At 39.3% G+C, this 15,753-nt stretch overlaps 1 protein-coding gene across 1 annotated transcript in view; it reads left to right on the top strand.

The window, feature by feature from the left end:
• Positions 1–2,714: 2,714 nt before the first annotated feature.
• LOC309796131 (ankyrin repeat and SOCS box protein 11-like) overlaps positions 2,715–15,753 on the top strand; it is a gene marked incomplete at both ends in the record, with an annotated part of 39,499 nt that continues 26,460 nt past the window's right edge. The window contains 2 exons of the mRNA XM_082609189.1: positions 2,715–2,786; positions 13,841–13,958. Coding sequence (XP_082465315.1) covers positions 2,715–2,786; positions 13,841–13,958 — 190 coding nt within the window. The remainder of the gene's footprint in view (positions 2,787–13,840; positions 13,959–15,753) is intronic.

The following is a 15,753-nucleotide window of genomic DNA, read 5'->3' as shown; positions in this document are numbered from 1 at the left end:
GTTTCCCACTTAGAGAAGTTGCTTTAGCATTTGCTATAGAGCTGGTTTGGTGGTGCTGAATTCTCTTAGCTTTTGCTTGTCTCTAAAGCTTTTGATTTCTCAGTTGAATCTGAATGAGATCCTTTCCAGGTAGAGTAATCTTGGTTGTAGGTTCTTCCCTTTGTCACTTTAAATATATAATTCCACTCCCTTCTAGCTTGTAGAGTTTCTGCTGAGAAATCAGCTGTTAACCTTATGGGAGTTCCCTTGTATGTTATTTGTTGTTTTTCCCTTGTTGCTTTCAATAATTTTTCTTCATCTTTAATTTTTGTCAGTTTGATTACTGTGTGTCTTGGCGTGTTTCTCCTTGGGTTTATCCTGCCTGGGACTCTCTGCACTTCCCGGACTTGGGTGGCTATTTCCTTTCCCATACTAAGGAAGTTTTCAACTATAATCTCTTCAAATATTTTCTCAGGTCCTTTCTCTCCCTCTTCTCCTTTTGGGACCCCTATAATGTGAATGTTGTTGCGTTTAATGTTGTCCCAGAGGTCTCTTAGGCTGTCTTCATTTCTTTTCATTCTTTTTTCTTTATTCTGTTCCACAGCAGTGAATTCCACCATTCTGTCTTCCAGGTCACTTATCCATTCTTCTGCCTCAGTTATTCTGCTATTGATTCCTTCTAGTGTAGTTTTCATTTCAGTTATTGTATTGTTCATCTCTGTTTGTTTGTTCTTTAATTCTTCTAGGTCTTTGTTAAACATTTCTTGCATCTTCTCACTCTTTGCCTCCATTTTTTTCCCGAGGTCCTGAATCATCTTCATTATCATTATTCTGAATTCTTTTTCTGGAAGGTTTCCTATCTCCACTTCATTTCGTTGTTTTTCTGGGGTTTTGTCTTGTTCCTTCACCTGGTACATAGCCCTCTGCCTTTTCATGTTGTCTATCTTTCTGTGAATGTGGTTTTTGATCCACAGGCTGCAGGATTGTAGTTCTTCTTGCTTCTGCTGTCTGTCCTCTGGTGGATGAGGCTATCTAAGAGGCTTGTGCAAGTTTCCTGATGGGAGGGACTGGTGGTGGGTAGAGCTGTTTGTTGCTTTGGTGGGCAGAGCTCATTAAAAGTTTAATCCGCTTGTCTGGTGATGGGTGGGGCTGGGTTCCCTCCCTGTTGGTTGTCTGGCCTGAGGCGACCCAACACTGGAGCCTACTGGGCGCTTTGGTGGGGCTGATGGTGGACTCTGGGAGGGCTCACACCAAGGAGTACTTCCCAGAACTTCTGCTGCCAGTGTCCTTGTCCTAACGGTGAAACACAGCCACCCCCCGCCTCTGCAGGAGACCCTCCAACACTAGCAGGTAGGTCTGGTTCAGTCTCCCCTGGGGTCACTGCTCCTTTCCCCTGGGTCGCGATGTGCAAACCACTTTGTGTGTGCCCTCCAAGAGGGGAGTCTCTGTTTCCCCCATCCTGTCAAAGTCCTGCAGTCAAATCCCACTAGCCTTCAAAGTCTGATTGGCTAGGAATTCCTTCTCCCGTTGCCGGATCCCCAGGTTGGGAAGCCTGACGTGGGGCTCAGAACCTTCACTCCAGTGGGTGGACTTCTGTGGTATAAGTGTTTTGCAGTTTGTGAGTCACTCAACCAGTGGTTATGGGATTTGATTTTATTGTGATTGCACCCCCTCTTACCATCGCATTGTGGCTTTCCTTTGTCTTTGGATGTGGGGTATCTTTTTTGGTGAGTTCCAGTGTCTTCCTGTTGATAACTGTTCAGCAGTTAGCTGTGATTCTGGTGCTCTCGCGAGAGGGAGTGAGTGTACATCCTTCTACTCCCCCATGTTGAACCAATCTCTACAGCTACATATTAATAATTAAAAAATAACATAGATCTCTGTTTATCTTATTGATTTTAAAGAACTTGTCTGAATTTTTGAGTTTTGAACTACCGCATTAGATATCTATTTATGTATGAGGGTAGGAAGCCACTTAAAGTAATAAGTAGGCCATTACATACTGGGATTGAAGTGTGGTTTTACTTTCCCTGTGTGCTTGGGTGGGGGGGGCGGGCAGGGTGAAGAGGGAAGGGAATACGGTGATTGTTGCCTAAAGGCCTCATGGAGGACCTTAAATGCAGAAGAACTGTGATAGGGTGATGGGAGGGATGTGAACTTGGGAAAATCAGAAGAAATCTTACAAGGAAAAAGTAAGTTGGGCTTTAAGAGCCTGCTCCCAAACTGATGGCTCTTGGGGCTCTCCCACATTTCCTTGAAATGGGAAAATGGGGGGAAAGTTGAATTAAAACAGGAACTGTTTGTGGTAAATTAGCATGTCAAGAGGTTTCTATTTAGCCCCCTTGAGTACTTTACCCAGAGTAAGAGTCAATGCTGCACCAGTAAATGGGGACTATGAATGACAGATCCTCAAAGTGGAATTGGATGATCAAGATGAGTGTGGCTGCAGGGATTCTCCATCCCTGGCTGGGAAGCTGGCAGTTTCTTGTTGTGTTAGCAAAGAAATTGGTTAAATTGTTGCCCATGGCATCTTGGGTTTCAGCTCTTCTATGTGGCAAGGCTGAAGTTTTGGGGGAATCTCTAGGAAAACAAGTCAGGGGCCTGGAATATGCGGTGCCTTTGTGTGGTCTCTGATAGTTCAAGAAAGAGAAAAGCATCTCAACTTGGGGCTATTTACTATTAGAGATCTTTCTGCCTACAGCCAACAATCCAAGTTGTCTGAGAGTTGGTGTATCATGACTCATGCATCATTGGAAAAGGTGAATTCTCTGGTTGAGGCCAAAGTGAAAACAGAGGCAGGATACAAAGTAGGTAATGAAATTGGGACCTGGGAAACACTCCATATTCCTGCCCCTCCTGGGCATCTTCTGCAGTGTGTTTCCTGCCTGATAAATGTTTAGATCATGCAGCCTGGGGATGCAGAATAGCTGTGCCTTCCTAATCCTGCTACTCTTTTATGTTTTTCTGAATCAGATGTCAAGATGGAGGCCATTAGGCTGAAGACTAGAGGCTAGGCAGAGCACTGAGATTTGTTACTGAAAGACAGTAATTCTTTGGTTAGGGTCTAAATTCATGGGCTATGACTTGCCAAGATCTCTGACTTAAGTTCTTAACTCAGAGAATTGAGTGAATGACTATAAGCAAAAATTTAATCAAGCTTTTAAGAAGGTTGTATTGGAGGCAAAATCCTAATTCTGTGAGCAAAAATCTGTGATCTCCTGTTTAACCTGAAAGGTCATGTTCAGTCTCCCAAACCTGCAACAGTGGGGATCAAGCTACTAATAGTTGCAGCCCCCTAAGAGGAGACTCCCACCAAAGCCCATCTCAGATGCATATATGGAGGACAATGAATAAGGAGGCTTTTCCCAGAGAGCAAAACCCAGGGCAGCTGGGTTTCTACATAAGGACATTGTTGAGATTCCTCTCAAGTAGGATGTATTACTCGTGATCATTGTGGGTTTTCTTCCTCCTTTCCTTTTTTTTTTTTTCAAATGGGAGTTTTGTCTTAACAGTGGTCCTGTTTTCTACTCTTTTCTCCCTGCAGCCTTTGTATACTGGGTCTGTTAGGGTGGTTAAATATACTCTCCATAGACTTCTGGACAACAAGGCACTACATGTAGACTTGTCTGGGAGACATCACCCAGATACATTGAGTATAATAACTAGATATCTTGAGTATAATAACTTAATGAGACTTAATATTGGGCTATATCCTTTTGGGAAGGAGTGAGTACAGTTTTGGTGGGACATCAAATAGTTGCATAATGTTGGAAGGAGACATTTTAAGAATTGTGTATGAAAAGAAAGGTGTATATAGATGTGAGGACGTCAAGGCATGGACTGTAGTGAGTCCTGATGCCATTGTTTGATACAACTGTGACTGAAACTAGAATTCCTTCCCTCTACTTTTCAATTAATGAAGCCAATAATTTCCCTTTTTAATAAAAATGAGTTTGAGTTGGTTTTATTATCACTAGTAATGAGAAATGTCCTTACTGATACACACATATATATTTAATAAATATTACCTTATGGGGGAGGAAAAGTCATTTTCCCTTTACCCTTCTAGGTTCTTGGCTGAGACTCCTTTTTAATAAAAGACAGATTAAGGGCTTCCCTGGTGGCGCAGTGGTTGAGAGTCCGCCTGTCGATGCAGGGGACACGGGTTCGTGCCCTGGTCCGGGAAGATCCCACATGCCGCGGGGCAGCTAGGCCTGTGAGCCACAACTACTGAGCCTGTGCTCCGCAATGGGAGAGGCCACAGCAATGAGAGGCCCGCGTACCGCAAAAAAAAAAAAAAAAAAAAAAAAAAAGATTAACAGGGGAAAAGCAAACAGAAGTTTGATAATATGTACACCTGCTGTATAGATGGGAGAGACCCAGGGGAACTGAGTAACTCTCTGAAATGGCCCAAGCCACCACCTTCAATGCAAGCTCCATCTAAAGACAAAAGTAAGCATTGGGAGCAGGGAGCCAGTTATGGGAGGATGTCAGGAGAAACATAGCAAACGAGAGTAAGGTTGTTAATACAGATTTAGCTCCAAGCCTTCTCCATTGATAAGAGTTTCTAGAGTTTTAGTCATCCTCCTTTTCCTGGTACAGAGAGGGAGACACCCTTACAAATAGAGGTTTCCCCTATAAATGTAAATGTCTCTTACAAAAGGGTAACTTAGGCTCTGTGTTCAGAGCTTCTTCTCTGTCTGCTGGACCTTAAAAATAATCGGCTTCAAGATAATTCTTAGGCCAAAGAGGCATATTTTGGGCTAGCACATTCTGTTCTACTTCTACCTCAAAGTCTTATATGTAGACAACTAACTTACCAGGGATGATGGAGTTGCAGCTAAGAAATTAAACATATATTTATAAGTAGATCAATTTATTTTCTAGAATATAAACTACTTTCTACAAATTTATCCATGGAAGAGAGGGAAAATTTCTTGCCATCCAAAAACCTGATTAAGTTAATTCATAGACAATGTATTTCTCAGATTTTAGTGGCCACAGCAATATATGGATTTTAAACATAAGGGGATCAGATAATTTGTTATGCTATTTAAAAATTGTATTTCCAATGGATGTTCACTAAACTTACTGTGATAATCACTTCATGATGTATTAAGTCAGATCATTATGCTGTATACCATAAACTTGTACAGTGCTATATGTCAATTATATCTTGAAACTGGAAGACAAAAAATTATATTTCGTTACTGGCAAATATATTTGGGGGTTGCAACCTAATCTTCATGATCATTTAAACTGGCTGGACATAGTAGATTAGATCCTTGGCTAAGGAAGTTTTATATAGTTTCCTAAGCTGTGAACCTTGCCTATGCAATTCACAGATGTCTAAAGATATTTAAATAATGTATTGATGACAGAAAGATAATTACTTTCACTCATAATTAACATTTTTTATAAGCCATTAAATACTACTTTTCTTTTTTTAGAGAGAAGAGAAGATTCATTTATTAAATATGTATCATATGCCTGGCATTAGTGCAAAATTCTTTTATTGGGGTATAGTTGTTTTACATTGTTGTGTTAGTTTCTACCGTACAGCGAAGTGAAGTAGAGTTCCCTGTGCTATACAGCAGGTTCTTATTAGTTATCTTTTTATACATATTAGTGTATATATATATCAATCCCAATCTCCCAATTTATCCCACCCCCACCCCCCTCTTGCCCCTCTTCGTGTCCATACATTTGTTACCTACATCTGTGTCTCTATTTCTGCCTTGCAAACTGGTTCATCTGTACCATTTTTCTACATTCCACATATATGTGTTAATATACGGTATTTGTTTTTCTCTTTCTGACTTACTTCACTCTGTATGGCAGTCTCGAGGTCCATCCATGTCTCTACAAATGACCCAATTTCATTCCTTTTCATGGCTGAGTAATATTCCATTGTATATATGTACCACACCTTCTTTATCCATTCGTCTGTCGATGGGCATTTAGGTTGTTTCCATGACCTAGCTACTGTAAATAGTGCTGCAGTGAACATTGGGGTGCATGTGTGTTTTTGAATTATGGTTTTCTCTGGATATATGCCCAGTAGTGGGATTGCTGGGTCATAAGGTAATTCTATTTTTAGTTTTAAAAGGAACGTTCATACTTTTCTTCATAATGGCTGTGTCAATTTACATTCCCACCAACAGTGCAAGAGGGTTCCCTTTTCTCCACACCCTCTTCAGCATTTATTGTTTGCAGATTTTCTGATGATGCCCATTCTAACTGGTGTGAGGTGATACCTCATTGTAGTTTTGATTTGCATTTCTCTAATAACTAGTGATGTTGAGCATCCTTTCATATGTTTGTTGGCAATCCGTACATCTTCTTTGGAGAAATGTCTATTTAGGTCTTCCCATTTTTTAAAATAAATTTATTTTATTTTTGTCTGTGTTGGGTCTTTGTTGCTGCATGCGGGCTTACTCTAGCTGTGGTGAGCAGGGGCTACTCTTCGTTGCGGTGCATGGACTTCTCATTGCGGTGGCTTCTCTTGTTGCGGAGCACAGGTCTAGCTGCACAGGCTTCAGTAGTTGTGGCTTGTGGGTTCTAGAGCACAGGCTCAGTAGTTGTGGCGCACAGGCTTAGTTGCTCCACGGCATGTGGGCTCTTGCCAGACCAGGGCTCGAACCCGTGTCCCCTGCATTGGCAGGCGGATTCTTAACCACTGCACCACCAGGGAAGCCCCTTCTGTGCATTTTTTTATTGGGTTGTTTGTCTTTTCAATGTTGATCTGCATGAGCTGTTTATATATTTTGGAGATTAATCCTTTGTCCGTTGATTCATTTGCAAATATTTTCTCCCATTCTGAGGGTTGTCTTTTCATCTTGTTTATAGTTTCCTTTGCTGTGCAGAAGCTTTTGAGTTTCATTAGGTCCCATTTGTTTATTTTTGATTTTATTTCCATTACTCTAGGAGGTGGATCAAAAAATATCTTGCTGTGATTTATGTCATAGAGCATTCTTCCTATGTTTTCTTCTAAGAGTTTTATAGTGTCCGGTCTTACATTTAGGTCTCTAATCCATTTTGAGTTTATTTTTGTGTATGGTGTTAGGGAGTGTTCTAATTTCATTCTTTTACATGTAGCTGTCCAGTTTTCCCAGCACCACTTATTGAAGAGACTGTCTTTTCTCCATTGTATATTCTTGCCTGCTTTATCACATATAAGGTGACCATATGTGCATGGGTTTATCTCTGGGCTTTCTATCCTGTTCCATTGATCAATATTTCTGTTTTTGTGCCAGCACCATACTATTCTTGATGACTGTAGCTCTGTAGTATAGTCTGAAGTCAGGGAGTCAGATTCCTCCAGCTCCGGTTTTTTCCCTTAAGCCTGATTTGGCTATTCAGGGTCTTTTGTGTCTCCATACAAATTTTAAGTTTTTTTGTTCTAGTTCTGTAAAAAATGCCACTGGTAATTTGATAGGGATTGCATTGAATCTGTAGATTGCTTTGGGTAGTATATTCCTTTTCACAATGTTGATTCTTCCAATCCAAGAACATGGTATATCTCTCCATCTGTTTGTGTCATCTTTGATTTCTTTCATCAGTGTCTTACAGTTTTCTGAGTACAGGTCTCTTACCTCCTGAGGTAGGTTTAATCCTAGCTATTTTATTCTTTTAGTTGCAATGGTGAATGGGATTGTTTCCTTAATTTCTCTTTCTGATCTTTCATTGTTAGTGTATAGGAATGCAAGAGATTTCTGTGCATTAATTTTATATCCTGCAACATCACCAAATTTATTGATGAGCTCTTGTTGTTTTCTGGTAGCATCTTTAGGATTCTCTCTGTATAGTATCATGTCATCTGCAAACAGTGACAGTTTTACTTCTTTTCCAATTCATATTCATTTTCTTTTTCTTCTCTGATTGCCATGGCTAGGACTTCCAAAACTGTGTTGAATAATAGTGGAGAGAGTGGACATCCTTGTCTTGTTCCTGATCTTAGAGGAAATGCTTTCAGGTTTTCACCATTGAGAATGATGTTTGTTGTGGGTTTGTTGTATATGGCCTTTATTATGTTGAGGTAGGTTCCCTCTGTGCCCACTTTCTGGAGACTTTTTAATATAAATGGGTGTTGAATTTTGTCAGAAGCTTTTTCTGCATCTATTGAGATCATATGGTTTTTATTCTTCGATTTGTTAATATGGTGTATCACATTGATTTGCATATATTGAAGAATCCTTGCATTCCTGGGATAAATCTCACTTGATCATGGTGTATGATCCTTTTAATGTGTTGTTGGATTCTGTTTGCTAGTATGTTGTTGAGGATTTTGCATCTGTATTCATCGGTGATATTGGTCTGTAATATTCTTTTTTTGTAGCATCTTTGTCTGGTGTTGGTATCAGGGTGATGATGGCCTCGTAGAATGAGTTTGGGAGTGTTCCTTCCTCTGCAGTTTTTTGGAAGAGTTTGAGAAGGATGGGTGTTAGCTCTTCTCTAAATGTTTGATAGAATTTCACCTGTGAAGTCATCTGGTCCTGGACTTTTGTTTGTTAGAAGATTTTTAATCAGAGTTTCAATTTCAGTGCTTGTGATCGGTCTGTTCATATATTCTATTTCTTCCTGGTTCAGTCTTGGAAGGTTTTACCTTTCTAAGAATTTGTCGATTTCTTCCAGGTGGTCCATTTTATTGGAGTATAGCTGCTTGTAGTAGTCTCTTACGATACTTTGTATTTCTGCATTGTCTGTTGTAACTTCTCCTCTTTCATTTCAAATTTTATTGAGTCTTCTCCCTTTTTTTCTTGATGAGTCTGGCTAATGGTTTATCAATTTTGTTTATCTTCTCAGAGAACCAGCTTTTGGTTTTATTGATCTTTGCTATTGTTTTGTTTGTTTCTGTTTCATTTATTTCTGCTCTGACCTCTATGATTTCTTTCCTTCTGCTAACCTTGGGTTTTGTTTGTTCTTCTTTTTCTAGTTCCTTCAGGTGTACGGTTCAACTGTTTATTTGAAATTTTTCTTGTTTCTTGAGGTAGGATTGTATTGCTATAAACTTCCCTCTTAGAACTGCTTTTGCTGCATCCCACAGGTTTGGGGTCATCGTGTTTTCATTGTCATTTGTTTCTAGGTATTTTTTGATTTCCCCAGTGATTTCTTGGTTATTTAGTAGCATATTGTTTAGCTTCCATGTGTTTGTGTTTTTTACAGTTTTTTTTCCTGTAATTTATTTGTAACCTCATAGCCTTGTGGTCAGAAAAGATGCTTGATATGATTTCAACGTTCTTAAGTTTACTGAGGCTTGATTTGTGACTCAAGATATGATCTGTCCTGGAGAATATTCCATGTACACTTGAGAAGAAAGTGTAATCTGCTGTTTTCAAATGGAATGTCCTATAAATATCAATTAAATCTGTCTGGTCAGTTGTGTCATTTAAAGCTTGTGTTTCCTTATTAATTTTCTATCTGGATGATCTGTCCATTGATGTAAGTGAGGTGTTAAAGTCCCCCACTATAATTGTGTTACTGTCCATTAGATCCTTGGCTAAGGAGATTGTACAAATGGTTCCCTAAGCTGTGAACCTTGCGTCTGCAATTCACAGATGTGTAAAGATATTTAAATGATGTATTGATGCTGACAGAAAGATAATTACTTTCACTCATAATTAAATTAACTTTTTTTGATAAGCCATTAAATATTAGCTTTCTGTTCAGGCATTGAAAACTTTGTTCCACACCATAGACCATTTCACTGCAAATGAAATTAGAAATATAAAAGTTTAGTTACCCAGCCTATTCACTCAAATTCACTCTGAATAGTAGGATTTTTTAAAAGGTCCTCCAGTACCTTTCTTGGCTAACTTTCAAAAATTTGATGTTTTCTCTTCTCCTTTCCCCCTACTTAAAAAAAAAAAAAAACTTCCCTTTTTGATAAGTTTAGTGTGATTTTGGGAAAGGAACAAGGTTAGATGTGTATTTAATATGTCACTTTAACTTGGAAGGTACTAATATATATAATCTAAAGTGCTTGACCCAGAATAGGTACAAAATCAATGGTAGCTGTTGTTATTGCAGGTGGTCGTGGTAGAGCTGTAGGATCAATGAATATATTTCATTCATTCCAAGGTATGAGAGACCTTTGACAAATTTGGAAGAGTCTATTCTCTTGGTACATGCAAAATACAACACACATTTCTTATGCTTTAATGGATTTTTAGATTCTTTGTTTCCTCTTAGTTTTGTAATGAGTATTCAGTTTGAAGATTCTGGCTTATCTTGTGAGAAATACAAGGAAACCAGGTCTCCTCAAGCATTATTGGGATTGTTAGGGGGATCTCTGTGGCTTCAGACTTGGTCCTTACCATTACTTGTGTTTAGTGTCAGTTGATTCCTCATCTTAGTTGTACATTTGCATATCATTTCAAACTTCTTTTCTATTTATTTTGTTTATACTGAGTTAATTTCATCATTGTGGTATCATGTCATGATAAAAAATATTCCCTATGGGCCTAGAGGAGGCCTCAGTTTTGGTGGGCACTAAATCATATCAAATTCTGTAAGCATTTATCATCAAGTGTCTTGCAAATGCAGGAGAAATATTAGTATAAAGATGTGATTTCTGTTCTCTGTCATCTAAAATTTAGGAGAAAGGGTAAGACAAATGCTCAGGTAACTAAAAATAAAACAGAAGATAGCAAATACCATTATTAGAGTGCTTACTCTGTGAGTCACTCTTTTAAGCCCTTTAAAAATCGCTTATTCATTAGGACTTTAGACAGTTACTATCTTCATTTTCATATGGGGAAACTGAGGCACACAGGTTAAGTAATTCATCCAAGTCACAGAAGTAATAAGTGGCAGATCTGGGATTTGATCCCAGAGAGTCCAGTCTCAGAATCGGCATGCTACCCTGCCTGTGTTGACCCAAGTGCTATGTGCCTATTCAAGTGAGCGAGTGATTGCTTGTGTGCATGCGTGACTATGCATGCGCGCATATATAGGAAACAGAATGGGATTTAAAGAGGATGTGGCATTTGAGCATCTTCCTGATTTCATGTGTTTCTATGTTCAATTCATTACATCTTGATCTTTTCTTAACATTCCAATTATACTCTGCTTGAAGTACTTCAGAACTCCTGGACCTCTGATTTCTCCCATCAGCTACCCAAGTCTAATCAGGTCAGAACTTTATGACTTTGGACCAATAGCCTTTGTAAAATTTCCAGGGCAAATAAAGGTACAGTATGGTCTTTAGAAAAGGTTATAGAATTTCAGACAGAACAGAATGAAAGCCACTGAATCTATGACCACACATTATAGAGTTGGTTTTATGATGTGAATTATCAGACCAATTCATCACTGTATCCAGTTGATTCCAGGTCCAAAGTCATTTTAGCTCTGATTTTTTAGGTCAACTGAGTAAAGATAGTGTGGATGATGTGTATGTGTCTGTGTTAGATAGTAAGTGAAGTATGGATTCCTGCTGAGGCCCAAGCTGTGAGCAGTCCTGCAATTCATATATACCTGGGAAGAGGTAACTAATGGAGCATCAAGGGTCTAAGGGCAGAGGAGTTTGGGAAGGAGTAAGATCAAGGGAGCTCAGGGATGGTTATGGGAAAAGACTTTAGAGAGCACAGCATGGTCCTGTCTTGGAGATGCTCTCCAAAATGGCCCCATGAGATCATGATTGAGGTCACTGGTTGGAGGGGCTGCAGGCAGCAGATGCCAGAGAGGCTTTTTCACAAAGAGTTTATGTGACTCAGGAGCACAAACAATACCATGTAGGTGCCCATGTGACAAAGTGTGACCAAGGCAGGGAAGAGGACATTCTTCTCCCTTCCTATGGAGCTCAGTGTAACCTCAGTGCAATAAGAACCCTGGAGAAGGGATGGTGACCGTTACTTTTTAATTTAATTTAATTAAAAAAATTTTATTGAAGTACATTTGATTTACACTGTGTTAATTTCTGCTCTGTTAATTTCAGCAAAGTGACTCAGTTATACATATATATTTTTTCATATTCTTTTCCATTATGGTTTTATCACAGGATATTGAATAAAGTTCCCTGTGCTATACAGTGGGACTTAATTGTTTATCCATCCTATATATAATAGTTTATATCTGCTAATCCCAAACTCCCAATCCTTCCCTCCCCCTTGGCAACCACAAGTCTGTTCTCTATGTCTGTGACTCTGTTTCTATTTCATAGATATGTTCATTTGTGTCGTATTTTAGATTCCACATATGAGTGATATATGATATTTGTCTTTCTCTTTCTGACTTACTTCACTAAGTATGATAATCTCTATGTTCACCCATGTTACTGCAAATGGCATTATTTTATTCTTTTTAATGGCTGAGTAACATTCCATTGTATATCTGTACCACATCTTCTTTATCCATTCATCTGTCGATGGACATTTAGGTTGTTCCCATGTCTTGGCTATTGTAAATAGTGCTGCTATGAACATAGGGGTGCATGTATCTCTTTGAATTATAGTTTTGTCCAGATATATACCCAGGAGTGGGATTGCTGGATCATATGGCAATTCTTTTTAGTTTTTTGAGGAATCTCCATACTGTTCTCCATAGTGGCTATACCAATTTACATTCCCACCAACAGTGTAAGAGGGTTCCCTTTTCTCTACACCGTCACCAACATTTGTTATTTGTAGACTTTTTGATGATGGCCATTCTGACTGCTGTGAGGTGGTACCTCATTGTAGTTTTGATTTACATTTCTCTAATAATTAGAGATGATGAACATCTTTTCATGTGCCTGTTGGCCATCTGTGTTTCTTCTTTGGAGAAATGTCTATTTAGGTCTTCTAAGCATTTTTCGACTGGGTTGTTTGTTTTTTTGTTATTGAATTGTATAAGCTGTTTGTATATTTTAGAAATAAAGCCCTTGTTGGTCACATCATTTGCAAATGTTTTCTCCAGTCAGTAGGTTGTCTTTTCATTGCTTATGGTTTCCTTTGCTGTGCAAAAGCTTCTAAGTTTGATTAGGTCCCATTTGTTTATTTTTGCTTTTATTTCTATTGCCTTGGGAGACTGACCTAAGAAAACATTGGTACAATTTATGTCAGAGAATGTTTTGCCTATGTTCTCTTCTAGGAGTTTTATGGTGTCTTATACTTAGGTCTTTAAGCCATTTTGAGTTTATTTTTGTGTACGGTGTGAGGGAGTGTTCTAACTTCATTGATTTATATGTGACTGTCGAACTTTCCCAACACCACTTGCTGAAGAGACTGTCTTTTCCTCATTGTATATTCTTGCCTCCTTTGTGATGGTGACCCTTACTGAGGGCAGTGGGCAGGGTGTAGAGCCAGCTCAAGTGGCAGGAACCTGACTGGTTTGTTTGCAGCATACATGAGACACATTCAGGGATTCCTGAAAATAACTTAGGGGGGCCTGGAATGTAGGGATGAGAGACGGTGAGATGTGGCTCATGTTCTGCAGATTCCGCACTAGCTAGTGCAGCCCAGGGAATGTGTGGTGTAGAAACTCATCTTTTCCAGACTAGTTCTTGAATGAATTCTATTGCATGAATTTATTGGAGTTAGATGACTCCAATACAAGTTTGTCACTGTTCTAGGTTCATAAGGTAGGCTGTTTTCTTAGTATGGGTCCCCTCAAGAAGAAGACATTGCAACCAAAATTCTATGCAAGTAGTTCATTACTGAGTTAATTCCAAGAAACACTGGTAGGGAGTGGGGAAGCGAGACAGGGAAAAGAAGGTAGCAAATAAAAGGTGAGTTATTAAGTCAGTTACTACTGTGGGCAATCTGTGTGCAATACCAGTGGGGAAACCCTGGGAAACAGTGTAGAACACACAGCTAAGAGTCATCTCTCCTGAGAGGTACGAGAGCTGCGGTATTCATCCACCCACTCTTGTTATTCCCAGGGCGATGTTACTCCCTCAGCACCTCCAGTGGAAAGACCTGCTCTGGCAGCCAAAGAAAGTCCACAGAAGAGAATTGCAGGCGCTGACATTGGAAGCCAGATTGGTGTGCATGGAAATGGTAATTGTGGGGATATGGTGGGTTGCAGATGGCACGTGCTACTCCTATGGTGTGGAGGGTCTTCTAGCTTGTTAATTTTGCTGTTTGACATTGCTTTGGATTTTCCTGCTGACAAACCCGAAAACTTCTACTGCCTCCTCTGTTCCCACTTCCGTTCTTTATTTTCCTCTTCACTCTGTTTATCACCATTTGACCTTGGCTTTGGCATTAGAGGTTAGTGGAAAGTAACTTCCCTTTCTGTGCCTCACTTTTTCTAACATGTGAGGTAAGAATAATATCTTTTTAACACTGTTGTATGTACAGACATACCTTGTTGTATTGTGCTTTGCTTTATTGTGCTTTGCAGATAATGCATTTTTTACAAATTGAAGGTTTGTGGCAATCCTGCGTAGAGCAAGTCTGTCGGCACGATTTTCCCAGTAGCATTTTTTCACTTTGTGTCTCTGTGCCACATTTTAGTAATTCTTGCAATATTGCAAACATTCTCGTTATTATTATATTTGTTATGGTGATCAGTGATCTTTGATGTTACTATTGGAATTGTGTTGGGCGCCATGAATTGCATCCATATAAGACAGCAGACAGATAAATCGTTCATGAAAGGAGGAATCAATTGATGCGGCAAACTTCACTGTTGTCTTATTTTAAGAAATTGCTGCATCCACAGCAACCTTCAGCCACCACCACCCTGATCGGTCACCGGCCATCAACGTTAAGGCAAGACCCTCCACCAGCAAAAAGATTACAGCTGGCTGAAGGCTCAGATGATGGTTAGCATTTTTAGCAATACAGTATTTTGTAATGGAGGTATGTACATCTTTTTTTTAGACCTAATGTTATTGCACACTTAGTAGACTATAGTATTGTATAAACATAACTTTTATATACACTGGGAAACCAAAGAATTCGTGATTCGATTTATTGCAACGTTTGATTTATTGTGGTCTGAAACTGAACCCACAGTATCTCCAAGGTATGCCTGTACTGAGGTACAAATTAACATACAAAAAAGAATATGTCATAATCTGTGCTCAAGAAGGGCTTGTTCTTGTTCTACGGTCATACTTGTTTTGCCCTTGGCAAAGCCAAAATTTGGGGACCTTCTCTTTCTGGGATGTTCGAAAGCTGAGATGTGTAGATAAAGGCTGCGTTTGTCCTCTAGAGAAAAAGTGTGTATTTTATTTTTTCTCTAATATTTTATCTGAGTTAATTTGATTACATTAAAATTTGATATTTGGTGGAACAGTGTACAACATACTTCATTGATATCTAAGCATATTATATTTTACTGTCTTTCATCCCTTAGCTTATCCCAAAAACAGGGCAGAAAATGGGGACTCAGATTTATGCGGCCACAGCCATGCCCTAAACTCAGGCCAAGCTCAGAGCCATTTATTGCCTCAGGAGACTGTGATCTTTTATATTCCTGGCATTTTGTGTCCTGTGGTGTCTATGTTGGCTGTTGATTCAATGAATTCGTGCTTTTTTGCTCTGAATTATTTAGGATGGAGGGAAGGAGAGGGAAGAGGGAGGAAGGAGGGGGAGAAGGGAGGAGGAAGGAGAGCTGCTCTCGTTGGCTTCTGAGTAAGTGGTAATTATTATAATGGCACTTTGCTGTACACGCTGGTGCTGCACATGATTGCAAAGTCCTTTTACAGACATTTAAAAATCTAATCTGCATAACTAGCCCATAAAATGAGCAGGAAGAAAAGGATCTATTAAGAACAGGTTTGCGCTAATCCTTTGGAGGAGGCAACTGTGAAGAAAAGGAGACTCAGAGAAAAATCAGATGCCT

This window comes from Mesoplodon mirus, assembly GCF_964341445.2.
Source record: "Mesoplodon mirus genome assembly, chromosome: X".
NCBI classification, from domain to species: Eukaryota; Metazoa; Chordata; class Mammalia; order Artiodactyla; family Ziphiidae; genus Mesoplodon; species Mesoplodon mirus.
This window is presented reverse-complemented; position numbering and strand designations above follow the sequence as displayed.